Genomic DNA, 19,919 nt, shown 5'->3' on the forward strand with positions numbered 1-19,919 from the left:
CAAGCACACGTACACACACACACGCACACACACGCACACATTAGGGGTGTGAATTGCCGCATAGGTGATGATACAATACTATCACGATGGCCCAAGAATCAATATTATTGCGATTAAAATAATAAATAAAAAAAAGTTTGCAATTTGATTCTGTGATACATTGCAACTTATTTCTCCCATATATTATGTTTCGTACACTGGGAGTCTCTGCAGGCATCTTGGCGCGGTACATTTTTCCCATTTCCACTGTGATGCAGGAGAATAACGCGGTCTTTGCCATCTTGTGGACTTCAGAAGCAGACGTATGTACTGAAATAAAATGAAAATCATGTTTTTAATTTAATATTGCGATACTTGGCACCACTTTATCGTGATAATATTGTGCCAAAAACATATTGCGATACTACAATGTATAGTTTTTTTTCTTCTCTTAATACACACATACAGATTGAAGGAACCAGAATTTAAGATGTATAGTTAATAAGGATGTGCCATAGTCAATAATTCAATGTATTTTATACCTAGTTGTAATTGTTACTTTTATTTGGACTTAAGTTAGAATGTAATCATTTCTGGTTAGAGAAGAGAGATTATCCTGAAGCAGTGTATTGAAAGTGTCATGATAGTGTCAGCAAATGGCTCAGAGACTTGTGTCTCCAAGACCTCATGAATATAGAGGATGACACCCCCTTGTTCTCAGACAGCATTTAACAGCAATCCTTCAGTGGATAATCAGATATGTCTTAGGTGAAGCTCTGAGTGAGTGGAACTCAGGCTCTGTCTCACAATGGTGGCCACCGTTGTTCAAGATTAAACCTGTTCCTGACTGACCAAATCCAAGACTGGGTCTCCAAATATATGGTATACAATTAATTACTATTAATATACATACATACATGTATTGTTGGAGCCAGAATGGGTTTTGTTTATTGTTATTATTTATAGTTATGAAATATTAGGATAAGTGTTTTGCATTTATCATAATTTAATTAAATAATATTTTGTTGGTATTTGGATTTGCTTTGTGTACTGTTGAACAACCTGGAGGTGCGAAATTGCGTTGACTGCAGCACCTGACCTCGTGGAGATAATTAAAGCAGTCTGGACGCGACACTTCAGAGACAAGTTGGCAGGCATGCAGCCAAAAGGTTTTTTGACCGCAGAAAGCACAACAAATTGGAAATACGGAAAACTTTGAACCTCTGCTGTTTCGCACCTCCAGGTTGTACAATCATCTCAATTCAGGTACATAATTCTTCATCTTTATTATTTTGCAATAAATCAACTATCAACTAAAACCCATCAACTTACCGAACCGTGCTTGAAGCGCGTCAACTTAAGGCTGGAGTAAGAACTGGGTTTTACATGTATGGACCCCAAACACACACAGTCAGGGAACTAGGAACATGAATAGAATATATATTTAGTCCAGCACAACAGTGTCTGGTTTAAGTTTCGGTTAAGAGTGGAAGAATATAAATGTGGCATAATGGTCCCTTTGTGTGTCAAAACTAGCTTCTTTTCAAATGCAGCTTTATTTCAGTTGTATTCTGGTACACAGCCCTTCATAAGCATTCAGTAGACGGTAAGCATTCATTAAACTGGTTAAATGCTCTAAAGGTAAATATTGCATTTCCTGCGGACAGACATAAAAGAGCTCTACTGTTCAGGCTTTGACATTCAAATTACTTCCTCTCTCCCACTTCATTCAGACAGCGTGGAGTTGCCCTTCTAAAAGCACTACACCCATCACATGGCCCTGATTCATGACTAGAATAGGCCTCTCTGTGAGTCTATGAATACTCCATTTCTGTTTCTCTAACTCTGACACACACACACACACACAGAGCTCTATTTTTCCCGTCCTTCGGTGTACTCTCGCCACTCTCTTAACGCTGATGGGTCGGCCACAGTGGGACCTGGGTCAAGATCGACTATTGACGGCTTAAGTCGGTTTGGATGTCCGTGAGGGTGGACATACACACATGCGCATTTACACACACACACACACACACACACACACACTCATTCACACCTTTACACTCCTATTCACACACTTACACATGCATACACAGACACACACATGTTCTCCCACACAAAAGTTCATAGGCATAAACACACACATGTTCACACAGACGCACATATGTGAACGCACACACATATATTTACATCTACACACACCGGTATATGCTGCCCTGCAGGTTGGCCAGCTGCTCAGGCTGATGGAGCTCCAAAGCGTAGTGTCGTGACGTGACGTGACGAGAGAGGAGTGTGGTAAACAGGACGTGGTGCTGGATGTCCCTCCGTCGATGCGCCACCACTGAAGAATGGCCCTCGGAAAAGTGTGCTTATTGTTCCCCATGTTTCCCCTCATTAGCCCGCCGCCACAAATAGTCAACAATGGAGCCCAGAATGGGAGCTCAACCTGCAGGCGTATGCTCACAATGTGTAATGTTTAGTGTGTGTGTGGGTTTGGGTGTGTGTGTTTTGTCGTGCTCCATCAGTTTTAATGTCAATGAGGTTGCAGAGGATTTTAATTCACTTTCTCGTTTTCCCCATTATAGTCCATCTCTAGGCAACGCCTCATTGCTTGCAGTCGTTATTCACTGAAACGAGAAACGTGTGACTGCCAAAACTAGAGGCCATTCGGGCTTAGGGACGACCTAGTGTCATCGCTCACGGCCTGAAGCCCTCGGCCCTCACAGCAGAATTGATGGCTGCAGGTGTTGTTAAACTCAATGTGATGGTGCCGCCAGCTCACCTTTGGATGCCGTGGGCAGAGGACTGTATAGCCTAGGCCCTGTGTGAGCTGTTGCTTAACCGTCAGTTCATGTCAGCCATGAGACATTGGTTACAAAAACAATCTACCCTAGCATGTGACTCCTTTTGGTTTTGTGTGGTTTTTTTTGTTTTTTGTTTTACTCTGCCAAGGAGGTTATGTTTTCAGTGCAGAGTTATGGAAAAACTACTGGCCCGATTTTCATGAAACCTGGTGGAAAGGTGTAGCATGAGCCAGGGAAGAACCCATAAAAGTTTGGAGCGGATCCACAAAGGATTTTTCCCTGCTGCTATCATTGCTATTGAGATTAACCTTGGCGGAGGTCTGCGCTCTCCCAGGGCCCTTCTAGTTTATGATACGATCATTATGCATATTATACAATCAAACTTTTCTCCTGTAAAATCTGAAGCCATGGATCTAAAGCTTCAGGGCATTGACACGATGGGTCTTGATTGGTAGCATACAGGCACTCTCTTTGTAGCCTACTCTCAATGGACGATGACTTTGGTAATGGCAACCTTCTCTAAAAGACACCACCATCATGTAAATTCCAGGTGCACTGCGAGGTCATCCATGAATTTTTAAACAAAAACCCCATCAGATGCCACTCGCCACATGCCTGGAGCTGCCTGGTCTCCTGTCTCTATCTCTCTCTCTCTCTCTCTCTCTTCTCTATCTCTCTCTCTTTCTCTCCTCTCTCTCTCTCTCTGTTTGTCTCTCTTTCTTTCTCTCTCACTCTCTATTTGTCTTTCTTTCTTTCTTTCTCTCTCTCTCTCTCTCTCTGGTGCTGAGGCCTAGAGGTTACTGAGTCAAACACTCTACTGATGCGCTGTGGAGACATCTGTGTGGAGAGGCCAGGCAGCTGTGGGATGATGTTACTCGAAGCGCTGCTCTATTTCTAGAGCCTGCAGTTTTCCCCCCTACCACCACCACCCCACCACTCTACCTACCCCCCGTCCTACATACTGACGGCTGGAGGTACTGGAGCTTGTCTGGCCCTGGATCTGTCTGACAGGCCCACAGACTCAGCTGGAGCTTAAAGTTTCATTACTCCCATTTATGAATGGAGAGTTGTAGATTGCATCCCAGCATATTTTAACCATATTAACCTAAATAAAATTTTATGGTAAAGTTTTGTTTGTTTGTTTGCTTGCTACGACTGTTTGTTTTTAAAGGACCTTTTGCATGGTAGTATTATTATTGATGACAAATTATGTAACACCAAGGACATAAAAATGACCACACAATGTAGCAATGACATTGGGAGAGGAGAAAAAAAAAAAGCCAATTAGTTTCATGCACTGCTGTTGGTCTTTAAAGGATAATCAGTCTTTAAGCAAATCAAATCTTGCAGATAACCGAGTGCAGCTTTAATGGGATTTGCCGTATAATCTGCGTTCATCCCCCGCTGGGCCTACTCCTTGGCTACCGTCGCCGAGCTGGAGAGCCTCAGTAGCCATGGAGACCTTGGCTCAGCCTCCATTTGACTGGCATGGCAGCGGATGCAGGACTGAGTAGGCCGTTCTCTATGGTTCAACTTTGTCTCTATGGAGGAAGCGACCCACCCCCTCCACACTAAATGCTTCCCTCTATCTCTCTCTCTCGCTCTTGGACCCCATAAAAGCTCTCTGGGGTCTGCTTTTTTTAGAGAGTGGAGGCCATTGGATTCATCCTGCTCGTATGTGTAACTGTGCGGTGTGACTCCGTGCTACCTCTTGCAGTGACAAAAGATTTTAATTTAGTTTTTTGTCAGCTGTGCTGTCTTTGGCCGCAGGTTGTTACTCACTGACTCATGAGATGTATTTTTCCGTCCGCGTTTCTCATCTTGGGCTCTTTTGAAGCTGCGCTGCGTTTCATGGCATAACAAAGCAAAAAAAAAGTAGAGGAGGGGGGAAAAAGGGAACAAGATGAGACGGCGTGAGTCTGCGAATCCTGATGACTCATGTTGGATGACTGCGCCTTTTCGAGAACAAACGTCGCCACTTTAACATCTTTCAGAAACTGGAACGCTTGTTATAATAGGCACCGTGTGCGATGCTATCTGGTGTTGTGGTTTGTGTCTTCAGTGTTCGTACGCTTGATTGTCCCACAGACTTACTTGGGGAGGTCGTGGGACTGACTGCTTGAAGCTGACGCAGTAATTCGCTCGATGATTGAGCAGCTCCGTGTCTGTTCAGCATCAGATGATATCAGGGCAGGGAGAGACGGGCCGTGCGGAGATGTGAAAGTGCTGTGGTGGTGCGATGTATGGATTTGAATTTAGATCGGCTGCTCCTTCACGGCACACCAGCCTACTCCACACACACCCTCACAGTCTAACGCTTCTGTCTGAAGATTAGGCTGGATATATCCCCTCCCACTCGGGCCCTGCTGTGTGTGTGGAGGGGGTGCTTCTGACATCTGTGTGGGAGTAGAGGGGGGCTTTTGGGAACATTGGTGTTTTGGAGGTGCAGAGTCAAGTCCTTTTGTGTCCTTTTTTTAGAACTCATGTTTGTCTGTAGCAGCTTTATAATGACCTGTAATCTGACATGCTCTTCATTCTCCCCTCTTTGTGTTCTTCTTTCTCTCATCCTTCCTTTCTGCCTCCTCCTCTTTTCTTTCCCTCGCTTCTTTTTTCCCCCCTCATAATTACTTTACCTTTCCTGCTGTGCCCCCTCTCTTTCTCTCCTCTTTCCCACCTCTCTCCCTCTCTCTCCCCCTTCAATCTCTCCCTCCTTCTCTCCCTCCATTCGTCTTTCTGTCCTTCTCTCCAGGTGAGCGTCAGAGCTTGATGTGTGATGTGTGACTGCAAGGCGGCACGGCTGCTTCCCTCAGTGGACAACTGAATCCTGGGAGGATTGAGGTGAGGCTGCAGTCTTACAACTCCCAACACACACACACTCCCCACATACACACACACAAACACACACACACTCTGTGGCATTGGTCCATGAGTACTATTAAAATATGGCATCTCCCCGATTGATTTACTCTGCAGGGGTATTATTAGCTGAACCACAGAATTCAAGACTATTGATTTTGCAAAAGCCGTATTTTACAAATCGAACCACCCTTCTTTCAAAGCGTGCATCCTTAATTCTGAACTTGATTAACCATCACATCCAGAGACACACTGTCAGCAGTTGAGGTGTTTAACTTCTCAGTTCCGAACTTGATTAACCGCCGTGACCACAGATGTATCATTTGCAGGCTACACACATCAAGCTAACTTCATTTGAAGTGTTTTGCATGAGTCATGCGTTTGAATGAGTGGCCCTCAGTGAGAGTGAGTGAGTGAGTGAGCGAGTGAGCGAACTGGAGCTTTAGACAGGATTATGAGCGGAGAAGAGAGCCCGGCCAAACTATGATTGAGCAGCAGCAGCCCGCCAGAGAGGCGAGTGATTGATCGAGAGGGGGTTGCCAGAGAATGGGGAGGAAAGCCAATCGGGTTTAGGGCGTCTGGCACAGAGCAGATTTGGTACCTCCTCCCCACCGAAGAGGCGCACACACACACACACACACACACACACACTTTTACCTCATACACACTCCCCTTTACACACATGTACACACACACACGCACACGCTCTTTTATCTCATACACACTCTCTCCTTTCACACACAGGTACACACACACACCCTCTCTAATGGTTTCACACACACACACACACTCACACTCAGACAGTGAACCACACATGCACAAAGCTCACAAACAAGCCCTCTCATCTAAACTAGGTGTAAGACGAGAGACTGTTGAAGGGCAGGCAGCGGGCGCTGGTGGAGAGGGAGGGAGAAACGAAGAGCTGGAAGCTTCCTGACAATGGCAGGAGCAAGGAATTGTTGTGCCAAATGAAACAGACCAGCGTTAGGAAATCAGTTTTGGGAGTGAGTGAGTCGAATTGTCCAGGTTCTAAACTCGTTTCTCTTTCTTTATTTCCTTAAGTGCCTTTTTATTTACCTCTTTATTTGCATTTGTTTAGCTGCTCTTAAGTCTGTTGGGTGTAAAATCCAGGGAGTTACTGCAATACACAGGATTGAGGTTTCTTGGAAGAAAAATAAAATCATGGACTCGTTAGAAAACAACTATTTTATTCCACGATCATATGGACCCCTTTTGGAGTTTTTGTTAGCCAAACAGGCCGAACCATTTTGAGTGTTGCAGATGGGGGGGCTCAGTGGGCAGTTTCCGGTCGCCTGTCTCACTTGGAGCAGGAGGTTAGCGAGTCGCCGCTATCGTTGAACAGTGTAATCGTGTAATTTCATACCAGAGTGTCCTCCACTTTCATCTTCCCCAGTCACGTATTTAGGATAAATGGTCTGTGACCGATAGTGATATTGCTGAGAGGGAGTGTGTGTGTGTGTGTGTGTGTGTGTGTGTGTGTGTGTGTGTGTGTGTGTGTGCACGCTCATGGTGGTAATGTAATTCCAGCAGTGGGCTCATCATCCAGGTAGGAGGGGGCTCTGAGTTTTCTCATTTCCCTGACACTCTCTCGACATCCCTGCATCACTCCTAGCCACCATTTCCCACAATCCATCTCCTCATGACTGATTAGAGCTGCAGTCTATCCCTGTCTCCTCTCAGTAATGAGCAACACACATATACAAATACACCAGTGCAGTCAGTCAGTCTGTCACCGACCACGTGCTCTTAAGTGCTCTGTCTGCTCACGACACAAAGCTGGAACACTTTACTTCAGAAAGAGCCTGCGTATGTTTTCTTTGAGAAGGAAGCCGATTATGCAATTGTTCATTCATTCATTCAAATATGACATGTAATCAAAATGCAGTGACATGCAAAAAGTTGGGCACTCCTGATCAAAATTTCTGTTGACATTTCTTGACATTTCATGACTTGACATTTCTTCGCAAGATTACTTTTTTTATTTCCATCTTTTACAGTTTCAAAATAACAAAAAAGGAGAAGGGCCTGAAGCAAAAGTGTGGGCACCCTGCATGGTCAGTACTTAATAATAGCCCCTGGCAAGCCAGCTAAGGCTCTTTCAATTCTTGTTTGGGAGATTTTCGCCCTTTCCTCCTGGCAAATGGCTTCTAGTTCTGTGAGTCTTACGCTGTCTTGCATGCACTGCTCTTCTGAGGCCTATCCATAGACTTTCAATGATGATTAGGTTGGGGGACTGTGAGGGCTATGGCAAAACCTTGCATGCATGTTTAGATGTTCCTTTGCTAACTTCTCATGCTACATTTTGTGGTGAGGATGCAGGAAAGGTCATATTAGTGCAGGTGTCGCTGCACAGTAAAACAGTGGACCACCACTCCACAATGTCCTCCTGAAGGCCTTTTGCGGTCAAATGTAGGATTGCTAAAAAGGAAAATGAAAACACACAAGCTGTTCTCTCGGAATGTTTTCTTGGTCTTTCTGACCTCAACTTGACTTCCACCATTCCTGTTTACTGCCCATTCTTAATTACATTTCGAACTATGGAAACGGCCACCTGCACACGCTTCGCCATCTTCTTATAGCCTTCTCCTGCTTTGTGGGCATCAATTATTTTTATTTTTATGAAGCTGCTTAGGAGGAGCCGATGGTTGCTGATTGGTGGGACAAGATTGGAGGAGTCGGAGTATTTTATAAAGCTTTGAAATCCTAACGATAGCTGTGAACCTCAGACCTGAAGTTAATTCAGGTCCGAGACCTTGGTGAAGTTTATCTGAGAGCTCAAATCTCTTGGGTGCCCAAACCTTTGCATGGGTCTCCTTTCCTTTTTCTTTTTACCCTCAAACTGTACAAAACAAACATGATACACTAATCTTGATTAAAATGTTAAAAATAATGCTTCATCTCTCCTCTTGGAGATCATTTCATCTTCTACTCACTTAATTATTAAGAGTAACAGAAATTTTGACCAGGGGTGCCCAAACTTATGTTCATTCTGAGCAGTGCTGTCTAGATGGTCACGTCCGATGTCCGTCAGGCAGCCATAATGGCTCAGAGATTATCGTTACTTCTCCTCTATCCCCCTGCATTCATTATTTCCAGTTGATGAGGATGGTATTTGTAGAGAAATGGCACACTCTAATTCCAGAGTAACAGGCCTATGTTTTTGTGCTGAGCAATACTCTCTAGATTGTCTCATAAGACACCAATCGGGTAGCCATGACCTCACTGGGTTGTGCACATTCATCAGTTGCACAATCTGCACCAACCGAGCCTCACGAACATGCGTGCCAGGGCTCCACTGATTTTCTTTCTCAAGGGCATGCAGTGTGTGTGTGTGTGTGTGTGTGTGTGTGTGTGTGTATGCTTGTTTGTGTGTTTGTATGAGTGTGTGCGTGTGTTTCTGTGCGTTGCAGATAAACACGGCTCGATTCGCAGTGACAGCAGTGCTCCTTACATAACTGCGTCCAGTCTTCTGAGCTCTCTCTCACTTGCTCGCTCACTCTTTCATTCGCTCGCCAGCCTGCCTCCTTCCCTCCGTTTTCTTCCTCTTTTACTCATTCATTTTCTTCTCCTTTTCTCATTTGGCTGTGTGGGCCTGGGAGGCTTTTAGCACAGGTCTGTTGTGTCAGCGTTGCTGGGTTTAATATCTGTCAGTGCGGAGCCTCCAGACCCGCCGTGACTGATGCTCTGGGGTAGCGGGAGGGAGGGAGGGAGGAGAGCAGTCGCAGGGTGGATGTGGAGTGGTTTTCTTTTTTTTCTCTATTTTTCTTCTTTCCTTTTTTTCGAGTGAACAGATCAGCATGCGGGAGAGGAAAATGTGAGGAAGGTGTGTGTGTGTGACGCAGTGTTGTGACACTGGGTGATGTCACTAGCTCGGATGTCCTTACCAACACCTAAAGGTCACTGAGACGTGATGGGTTTTGAGGATGACTTATTCATGATTTAATATTTCTCCCATCTCTCTCCCTCCCTCCTTCTCTCTGTCTGTCTGTCTGTCTGTCTGTCTGTCTGTATGTCTCTCTCAGAGGAAGATGCTGAACTCCGAGAGAGGGGTGGTGGAGGAATGGCTCTCAGAATTCAAGGTGAGCATGCTGTGGAAATCCCCACATATTCACGTCTGATCCTAGCTTCCGCTCTGCTCAGCCTTCAACACGCTCTCACTCCCTCTCTCACTCACACACACACACACACACACACACACACACTCTCACACTCTCTCTCACTCTGTCTCACACACACACCACATTAATGCAGAGGCTCAGAGCTGGAAGGGATTGCACAGACCAGAGCCCAGTTTCTTCCAAATTGAGTTAAGCCTGGCTATTATGGCTGGAATTAAGACAGGGCCCATGTGATTTTTGCCTAATTTGCTCAGACTAATTTACTTTGTTCTTTTTGATCCAAATGTGTGCAGAGGGGGTCTCTGCGCCTCTACCTCTCTCTCTCTCTCTCTCTCTCTCTCTCTCTCTGTCATCCTCCCTCTCAATCCCTCTGTCTCTTTCTTCCTCTGCTCTATTTCCATCTGTCTCTTCCTTCTCTATCCTTCCCCCTCTCTATGCCCCTTCACATCTCTCTATCCCCCTTTTCCCATTCCCTCTTTCTCTCTCTCTGTCTTGCCTCTTCTCCCTCTTTCTCTCCTTCACATTTCTCATCATCTCCTCTCTTAATCTCTCTTTTTCTCTCCTCTTCTCTCTTTTCCTTCCTCTCAACCCCCCCTCCCCTCTCTCTCATGTCTCCTCTTGGGTATTGAGTGGAATGGTTGGCTGCTCCCGCAGGAGCTGTGCTGCGTCCTTAGGGATTCGTCCTCTCAGCCGGTCACTACGCTGTCATGGGCGAGACTAGAAATGCCCATGTGTTCTATACAGCTGTGTGTGTGTGTGTGTATGAGCCAGAGATAGATAGAGAGAGAGAGACTGTGTGTGTGTGTGTGTGTGTGTGTGTGTGTGTGTGTGTGTGTGTGTGTGTGTGTTTGAGAGAGCTGTGAGTCAGACAACATGACTGTGTGCCACATCAGGGAACATGCTGCTCTGTTCTCTCCTCTCAGCTTTGGCCTCTGATGTGTGTGTGTGTGTGTGTGTGATCTTCTGTCTGCATCTATTAGTGTAAAGCACAGAGCATTACTTTGCATGGCTTTTAGATAGATGTTTGGCCCCACATTAATAACTCAAGCAGCGCAGCGGTGCAAACTGTCTGCCCACTGCTATGCCTCATGCAGTCCTGAGAGTTGGCCAGGAGTTCACACAACTCTTAAGACGCCTCTTAGGCTCTATTGATGTCCATTAGGCACTCACTCAGTGTTACACACGCCTGACTCACAGCATGGCAACATGAAGGGGAGACCACATGCAAGTTGACATTTGAGAAGTACATTTATCAAAGAGTTGATAAAGAATGTGAAGAACGTCAGTATGGTGGAAAGAAAGCAAAAAGTGTAGCACCAGTCAGTGTCTAGGGGTGTTGGCAAAACGGCAAAACAAAAGCCAAACGCCGTTGGAGAGGAAGGGAGAGCCCAAGCCAGAGAGCAGGCCTCTTATCCCCTGCCAATCAGGAAGAGATCCACCACACCTCTGCACCAATTCACCTGCCGCAGAGAGGGGGTGAGCGAGCGCAGGCACACTAGGTGGGCGAGGCCACGGAGGGCCAGACAGGGCCGTGACGTCAGCATCCCTCAACCACCCATACTGGAAGTCTTTAAGTGCTCTTCCTGTCTGTCAGTGCTGAGTAAACAGTATAGATGTTTGAATTGATGGGTTACCAATGGCAAGAAAGATGTTACTTTATGATGGGGGTGGGCGATCTGACCATTTTATATCGTGATCAACCAGACGTACTTGGTCTACTTTTCAGGCAAATCATGGAGATTGCGACATTTTATGTCCTCCTACTAATGTTTCCAAACATATAACTTTGACGGTGTGGATCCACAGGACGTTGACAACCCAAAAGAGTGATTGCCTACTAGAGGGCTGTGCTCTATTGGCCAAATTATATCACGGGTCTCTTTCATGCGTGGCATTTGTAAAACCGTTCAATGTGAGCTAGCATTCTGCAGTTCAGTCTGCACTTCCGATGGTAATAAGGCTAATCTATTCAGTTACCTCACGTTAAACAGAGGCATGTGAAGGAACATGCAGGGAGTGTTTCACTGAGGGTGGTACTAGGGGTGAACCCATATGCAGTTTTAATAGGATATGGTGTGGATGAGGTAGGATTATGTGTGCGTGTGTGTTATTTTTATATATATAACATGAACGCCTCTATCTGTTCTTCCTCAGACGTTACCCGACACCCAGATCCCCAGCTACGCGGGCAGCCTCCATCAGAAGAAGCACCTGGTCACGGCGCTCTACAGGGTCATCCAGGACCCCCACAACGAGGTGGGTGGACCCTTCTGTCACACCCATCACATTAACTCTGCTGAGGCTGATTTAAACTGCTCTTATGTAGGGGAAGGGTTTCACTGCTGACTCAGGGGGAAAGGGGTGAGGGAGGGAAAGCAAGATGGTAAAGGGGAAGGGAGAGTGAGAGAGAGCGGAATAAGATAAAGAGAGGAGTGAGTGGAAAGGGAGATTTATGTGAGGGAGAGAGGGGGATGTGAGAGACAGCGAGCGGAAGGGGGGGGGGGGGGCAGATGATTGACAGGTGTGTGTGTGGGGGGGGTCTGGAGTGGGGAGGTTTGTGACCTCCTGGCATGGCCATCACAGAGAGGATCTGTCAGAACTCAGAGCTGTCTCAAAATAGGCGCCTCAGACTGAGAGAACAATCACACAGACACATGACAACACTCACACTCGCGCATTTACACACTCACATACAAATGCGCACAAGCACTCTTCTCACACACACACACACACACACACACACACACACACACCCTTTCACCCATTCTTCATGGCCACTTAACTCGCACTGTTAGGCAGACAGGGCTGAAATCCACACATTCGCCTGAGGTAGCGTTTCAAAATAACCAAATGGCAGTTGTGCATAAACGGATACATGCACTCAGTGCTGTGGTATTTCAGTGTACAGTATGAAATCATTTCCCCATCCAATAAAAGCATTCATGCATTGCCCCATTCAACAAGAATCATAGTGTCGTAAAAAATATTGTTTTGCCTAGCTAATGTGGCTACCAGTCTCTGTAAGCCCATACAAATACAGGAATGGATATATAGATCTCATTCCCTGTGCAGCCATAGGCACCATCACAGTCTCCTCATTGTTGGTGTCCTTACAGTGTTCATGTGAGAGCTGCTTTTAAATAGAGAAACATGTGTGCCCAGCTGTTTGAGATCCACCACAACGCTCCTCTCCTCTCACAAAGCACTCTGGGAGTTCCGCTCCCATGATTCCAGATTCCATTAGCTCTGGCGGACGCCTCGGTTCCGACGGCAGGAGCAGCGCAGGCGTGGCCTCCAAAGCGTGAGATTGGTCCGAGCGTCGGCGACAAATTGGGTGGAAGGTCTGACTCTGCTGCCAAACTCAATATAGCGGCGACTTCTTAGAGACGCACGCAGTGTGTAAAGAGAGGAGGAGGGCTCGTTTCGGAGAGAGGGTCGTGTATGGTTCAGCCTCAAATACAAACACCCAGCCATCAGAAATCCATTTATTGGACTCTGGTTCGCCTGTAGTGCCAATGTTGCGGTCTAATCACATGGCATGCTATTTTGTTCAGACATTTTTGGGTATCTGTTTTGTTCCTTTCTTCATCCCTTTCTTGCTGTCGGTCTTTCTTTTTACCTCTTTCTCTTGCCTTTCTTTGGTTCTCTCTTTCTTCCTTGCTTTCTTTTTGCCTTTCCTTCTGCCCTCCTTCTATCCTTCCCTCTGTCCGTTTCTGTCTCTCTCTCTCCTGCTGTGTGTGTGTGTGTCTGTGTGTGTGTGTGTGTGGGGGGTGATGTCCTGAGAGATGGGCTATGTCCATGTTGAAGGCAGTAAATAAAGTGGCTGCTGTGGCTGCAGGTGGACCTGGGCCATGAATCACCCAGCTAGGCCAGAGAGCCATCTCCTTCTCTACTCAACAGAGATCCATCACACTCACACACACACACACACGCACACACAGTCTGTCTCTCTCTCTCGCACACACTCATACACACACTCTTTCATACACACACGCACAGACATTCACACTCCATCTCTGTCCTTTCATTCGTTTCCTCAATCTCTCTCTCTCCATCCCATTGCCAGACACAGGCATTAATATTCACACGCACCCCGCTGAGCGAGATGCCGCCACAGGCAGGCAGGCTTTGAGAAGCCAAGAGATGTTCTGGTGCTTTAGCACCGATTCTCATCAGTTCACCATCACACTACACTCTCTTGACTGTACACAAACACTGGTAAACGCCGTGAGAGAGAGATGGAGAGTATCGCTCTCTGTTTGCGGCGTCTCCGTTCAGTGTTGGCGTAAAGCTGGGTGATGCGTGAACAGAGGTTAGATCATGGGCTCACAGCCGAGGGTTGGATTGCTCACTCGTAGGGTTTGTATAAAAGCTGACCCTTTTAAGTGTGAGACCTTGGGTGCTTTAAGGTTTGTTTGTGCGTCTGTGTGTGTGTGTGTGTGTGTGTGTGTGTGTGTGTGTGTGTGTGTGTGTGTGGTACTGTTTCTATGTCTGCATTGGTGTTTTGACATGTGTTTGATGTGTGTGTGCATGCGATGCCCCTGTGTGTATGTTTTGACATTTGTTTGTATTCTATTGTATGTGCGTCTGTGTATATGTATGTGACTTGTTTTGACGTCTGTGTGGGTGTGTGTAAGCAACGCATTTGTGTTTTTATATTTTAATGTGTGTGTGTGTGTGTGTGTGTGTTCCCACGTGCAGTTGCTGGAGCCGGTGTGTCACCAGCTGTTTGAGCTGTACCGCAGCTCTGAGGAACGCCTGCGCCGCTTCACGCTGCAGTTCCTGCCCGAGCTCGTGTGGGTGTACCTGCGCCTCACCGCCAGCCGAGATCGCCACAGCAACGGCTGCATCGAGGCCCTCCTGCTGGGCATCTACAACCTGGTAAGATGGGGGGGGGAGGGGAGTCTGAGAGAGCAGGCAATCTGAAGGGGCTTTAACACAGGCTGAGTTTGTTCAGAGAGAATGCTTTGCGCAGTCATATCAGAGAGTTCTCTATGCAGTCACATGACTAATTACACTTGCGTCATTCTGAGCCTTCCAGAGTCTGGCTCGTGCAGCGATCATTCATATTTGCTGATTGGTATTTGTGTGTGTGCGTGAGTGTGCATATGAATGTGGCTGTAAAAGTTTTCACATGTTTTCCATGTGTGGTTTGTGTGTGTGAGTGCAGGTGTCCCTGTACACGAGTGAGTGAGTTGTGTGTGTGTGTGTGTGTGTGTGTGTGGTGATCTGGCCGTGAGCAGCAGTGAGATATTAAAGAGCGTGGTGACTAAGAGCCTAAGCTCCGCAGGGGGAGCGCAGCGCTCTGCTGGCCCTCTGAAACTATTAGCTGTTGCCGCGGGCAACAGCCGATGAGTAACACCCTCCCAGAGGCCAGGACATGCAGAGAGATGTACAAGGACAAGGATACACACACACACACACACACACACACACACACACACACACACACACACACACACACTTTGAATTGGCACATGTAGAAGCAATCGTGCCCCATCCAAACAAGCACACCGAGATTGCTTCAGAAAATGTGGATTTTGTGTGTGTTTGAGGTCTCTGAACCAATCAACACGCATACACACTCGCTCCCTCACACTGAGGTAACCAAACAAAGCATTGTGCGTGCTGTGCTGAAAGCCTGTCTGCCCCCCCCCCCCCCATGTGCTGTTGCAGGAGATCGTGGACAAAGAAGGCAACAGCAAGCTGCTCTCCTTCACCATCCCCTCACTCTCCAAGCCCTCTGTCTACCACGAGGTAAGAGCAGCCAACACTCTTCAGTCTGCCTCTCTCTCTCTCACACACACACGCAGACACACGCAGACACACGCAGACACACGCAGACACACGCAGACACACGCAGACACACGCAGACACACGCAGACACACGCACACAGACAGACACACACACAGACAGACACACACACAGACAGACACACACACAGACAGACACACACACAGACAGACACACACACAGACAGACACACACACAGACAGACACACACACAGACAGACACACACAGACAGACACACACACAGACAGACACACACACAGACAGACACACACACAGACAGACACACACACAGACAGACACACACACAGACAAGATATACTGTTAGACTGAAGCGTTCCTGGAATTCCTAGAATTCAGTTTGAGCCTTTCACAGAGAGAGCACCTGTCCTTTTTTAACCTCCTCTCCCAATCGCTCCTCCATAAAACCCAGCTCTGAATGTCTAATGGTGTGATGCTAGTCAGACATACAGTATGTGTGCTTTAGTGAGATGGCATATTTACTCTGAGCAGGGAGACCTGCCTGTCGTAATACAATCCATTACTGAATTGAAAGATAAAGAGAGAGAGTGTGTGTGTGTGTGTGTGTGTGTGTGTGTGTGTGTGTGTGGTGTGTGTGTGTGTGCGCCTGCCTGGGAGAGGGGTGGGGGGGGTGGATGTAATTTATGGATGTAATTACAGGCCAAAGAGGCTCCTCTCCATGCAGCGTCATGGTTAACAGTGGTGTGTGTGTGTCTGAAGGAGAGTGAGAGGAAGCTCACACCAGCACGTCAAATCACGCCGGCATCCTTATCGCAGAACGGATTGCATTAGCATACCGCTCTCCACGCTTTCATTCAACATTAATTCAGCCCTCACTGCCCCCCATCTTGGCCTCCACTCTGCCGTCACCACCACCACCCACCCCAACCCCCTCCTCTCCACAAAAGCCAATTTCAATTTAGCCATCCCTCCTCCACTGCCCACCCCCCCCCCCCCCACACACACACACACACACACACACACACACACACACCACACACAGTCAGAATGACTAAGTGTGCTTAGAGCACCATGCTCCAAGGGCCCAATCAGAGTTCTTGCTTCAGATTCGGTCCTCTCCAAACCACACACATACACACACAAACAGGAGTGTGTAGACGCATAGAAACAAGTATGCAACCCCCCTCCTTTCTCACTGATGTCTCAAATAACACACACACACGCGCACACCTACAAATGAGGTGGTAATCTGTTTCTGCATCCTTAGCCTAAGACCTATAATGAGAACCAGATGGATCGGTGTCTTTCCTTATTACTGCCAGAGCTATTCTATTTGTGTACAATTCAGTCAACCCAAACTACACCGTTCATTCTCTATAGCACATTCAACCCTGAGAGCCTCTCGAAATATTGAATTCGTGCCACATCAGTTAGTATTCCGTCGGTATTCCGCGGTGCGTCTGCCCGTCCGCCCTCTGGCTCCGATGCCGTTATTTCCTCCTCTGTGGGTGAAGTCGGTGTTCATTTCCTCGGCCCCGCTGGGGAGCCCCTTCAGTGGTGGATATCCCAGGATTATAATTCAGTTGCGCTCCGTGCTGCCTGCTCCATTGTGTTTCTGCTTGAGATGCTGCAGCACGTGCTTCGCTCTGTCATTCATCAGCGTTCCTCCAGTACACTAGGGAAATATGGGACTGTCTTTGTGTGGGGTTTGTAAGTCATTTTACCACATTGTAGTCATTTTCTCTGTCTGTCTGTCTGTCTGTTTCTCTGTCTGACTGTCTCTGTCTGATTGTGTCTGTCTGTCTGTCTGTCTGTCTGTCTGTCTACTCAGCCCTCCAGTCTAGGCTCCATGGCGTTAACAGAGGGAGCTCTGTGTCAGCACGACCTCATCAGAGTGGTTTACAGCGGCCTGCATCCACAGAGAGAAACCTTCACAGCACAAAACAGGTATACACACACACACACACACACACACACACACACACACACACACACACGCTTATATAGAACAGCATACACTGAGCATACATTCGTAAAATAAACCCAAAATAAACCTGTACACACACACACACATTGTTCAGTCCTGCACTCATGGATGTGCATAGCGTACTCTGCTTGTATCCATGGCGCATACTCGCCTGAAGACGATGCACAGTGTACCCAAATTTAGAAACACACAGCTCGAGCCTGGAGGTGAAAAGTGTACACATACACACAGAGAGCACACTGTGAAGTAAACAAGACACACACACACACACACACACACACGTGCAGCCCTTCAGCCACACAAGCTGTAGTGAACAGCTCCCACTGAGCAGAAGCCGCAACGCGTTTATCCGTCTGAGTCGACCTCCGAGAGGTCATATTTCTCCCTGATGGATCATAGCCCAGCCCTGCCCGGCCCCTCATGACTCTGTGTGTGTGTGTGTGTGTGTGTGTGTGTGTGTGTGTGTTTACACCAGAGCAGCGTCGTAGACCTTTGAGGAATGGCTGCCCTCTCTAGCAGGTTATTTATGAGAGCTGCGCCTACCTCTGCCTCTCCGCCTCAATGCCTCAGCCTTGCTCCTCAACCCCAGATAACACTCCCTGCCTCACTCTTATCGGACTGCCATCTCTCACGCCGCTGTCTTCGCAGCCTAAAAGTCTGTGTGTGTGTGTGTGTGTGTGTGTGTGTGTGAGAGTGGGTTAGATCATGATTTTTGTTATTTTGAACGTCTTGATCAGTGAAAATGTAACGCTGATTCATGTGCAAATTTGCCAGGCCCCCTCCCCCACACTTGTTTATGTTTTAAGCTAACACACTGTGTGTTGTACAATACTGTCACCATTCATCTGATAATTAGCTCACTGTAGATTTGTGTAGGCACCAACTTATACACTGTCCCCACAGACCTGCTTTTGCAGATGAAAGCTATTAAGTACAAAGCTTGTTGTTTATAGTTTAGTACAATCCTTTCTTGCTAAGAGTCCCACCAGCTGCATGTGCTCCACAGTCTGGTTCTGTTTGGGCTCTTCATTGTGTTGGGTTTATGTTTATCTGTGCTGCATCTGATACTAGTGACAGCCATCCCCGCCACACACCAGAGCAGTTGCACCCGACAATGGGACAATGTGAAACGCATTGCAGCGTTGTAAATATTCAATAGTCAGTGTTGTGCCAAATTAAAAGCAAAACATTAGTTTTTTCAGATTGCATGGTTTCCTTTCACAGAAAGTTACTTTCGAAAGAATATAATGCAGAAATCAAGTCAGAATTGGCTGGAGTGTATACCACTCAGGTATATTGCATTCAACTCCGCAATACTTAAAAATCTGGCAAAAATTAATGCCAAGCACTTTATTCCATTTCCCCAAATAACGCCATGTACCACATTGCATTTCAATCAAAACAGTAGCGGACTCATGCCAAAATGAAATGGAATGCCTGTCCACTCTCTTCATCTGTTGGATTGGTGATGAGGGCTTTAGGTTATGGGTCACGACAGTCAGAATGCTAATTAGTTCTTGGCGACAGACCCTGCAAGCTAAGCAATGTCTAACTGACGTGATCTTGGCCTTGTGTCGTGTCCTGTTTTGCGTGAGTAAAGTCCTGTCTAACTGTCCGTCTCCTGAGCGTGTGGTCTCCTGTCCGTCTCCTGAGCGTGTGGTCTCCTGTCCGTCTCCTGAGCGTGTGGTCTCCTGTCCGTCTCCTGAGCGTGTGATCTCCTGTCCGTCTCCTGAGCGTGTGATCTCCTGTTGCAGGTTTGAGGTGCTGTGCTTTCTCATGCTGTGCTACAACTCTGCAGTGGTCTACATGCCCCCCTCCTCCTACCAGGCCGTCTGCAGGATGAGCTCCAGGTGGGACTTACTATCTCTCTCTCTCTCACCTTCTACTGTCCTTTTTTTAAGTAGTTTCTTTGTTGATGTGTTTTCTTCTTTTTTTTTTTTTCCCCTCTTCTGTCTCCTTCGAGTGTAACTTGAGAAATGGTGCTCTCTCAGAAATGTCTTTAGATAAGGGCGCATTTACATTTTCTCTCAGTTCAGTTCTCTCTCTCTCTCTCTCTCTCTCTCTCTCTCTCTCTCTCTCTCTCTCTCTCTCTCTCTCTCTCTCTCTCTCTCTGTGTGTGTGTCCTGCGCGCCTCAGACAGCGTGTTTGTGCCTGTACTAGGGCTGAACGATTTGGGAAAATAATCTAATTGCGATTTTTTACCAAAATATTGCGATTGCGATTTAATATGCGATTTTTTTTATCCTCTTTTTTTTCCCCAACAAAACGTAATGAATGATTTAAATATGACCAACACAATATAAGATACATTTAGTGTAAAATATTCTATCCCACATTTTACATTTTTATTTAACTGCTCATTACAGAAACAAGAACAACA

General features: G+C 46.9%; 1 protein-coding gene across 8 annotated transcripts in view; it reads left to right on the top strand.

Moving 5' to 3' along the window:
• Window positions 1-19,919, top strand: part of LOC105905895 (protein FAM126B-like) — a 48,747-nt gene that overhangs the window by 12,855 nt on the left and 15,973 nt on the right. For 5 of the 8 annotated variants that reach the window (XM_031586491.2, XM_042710351.1, XM_042710353.1 and 2 more), the window contains 8 exons: window positions 5,533-5,621; window positions 7,658-7,714; window positions 9,683-9,739; window positions 11,933-12,034; window positions 14,480-14,659; window positions 15,455-15,535; window positions 17,384-17,499; window positions 19,294-19,389. In XM_031586491.2, the coding sequence (XP_031442351.1) occupies window positions 7,712-7,714; window positions 9,683-9,739; window positions 11,933-12,034; window positions 14,480-14,659; window positions 15,455-15,535; window positions 17,384-17,499; window positions 19,294-19,389 (635 nt within the window). In that variant the 5' untranslated portion in view covers window positions 5,533-5,621; window positions 7,658-7,711. The remainder of the gene's footprint in view (window positions 1-5,532; window positions 5,622-7,657; window positions 7,715-9,682; window positions 9,740-11,932; window positions 12,035-14,479; window positions 14,660-15,454; window positions 15,536-17,383; window positions 17,500-19,293; window positions 19,390-19,919) is intronic. The other 3 variants (XM_031586506.2, XM_042710358.1, XM_042710356.1) reach the window with 1 other exon arrangement.

The sequence above is a fragment of the Clupea harengus genome, chromosome 2, assembly GCF_900700415.2.
Source record: "Clupea harengus chromosome 2, Ch_v2.0.2, whole genome shotgun sequence".
Classification (NCBI taxonomy): Eukaryota; Metazoa; Chordata; class Actinopteri; order Clupeiformes; family Clupeidae; genus Clupea; species Clupea harengus.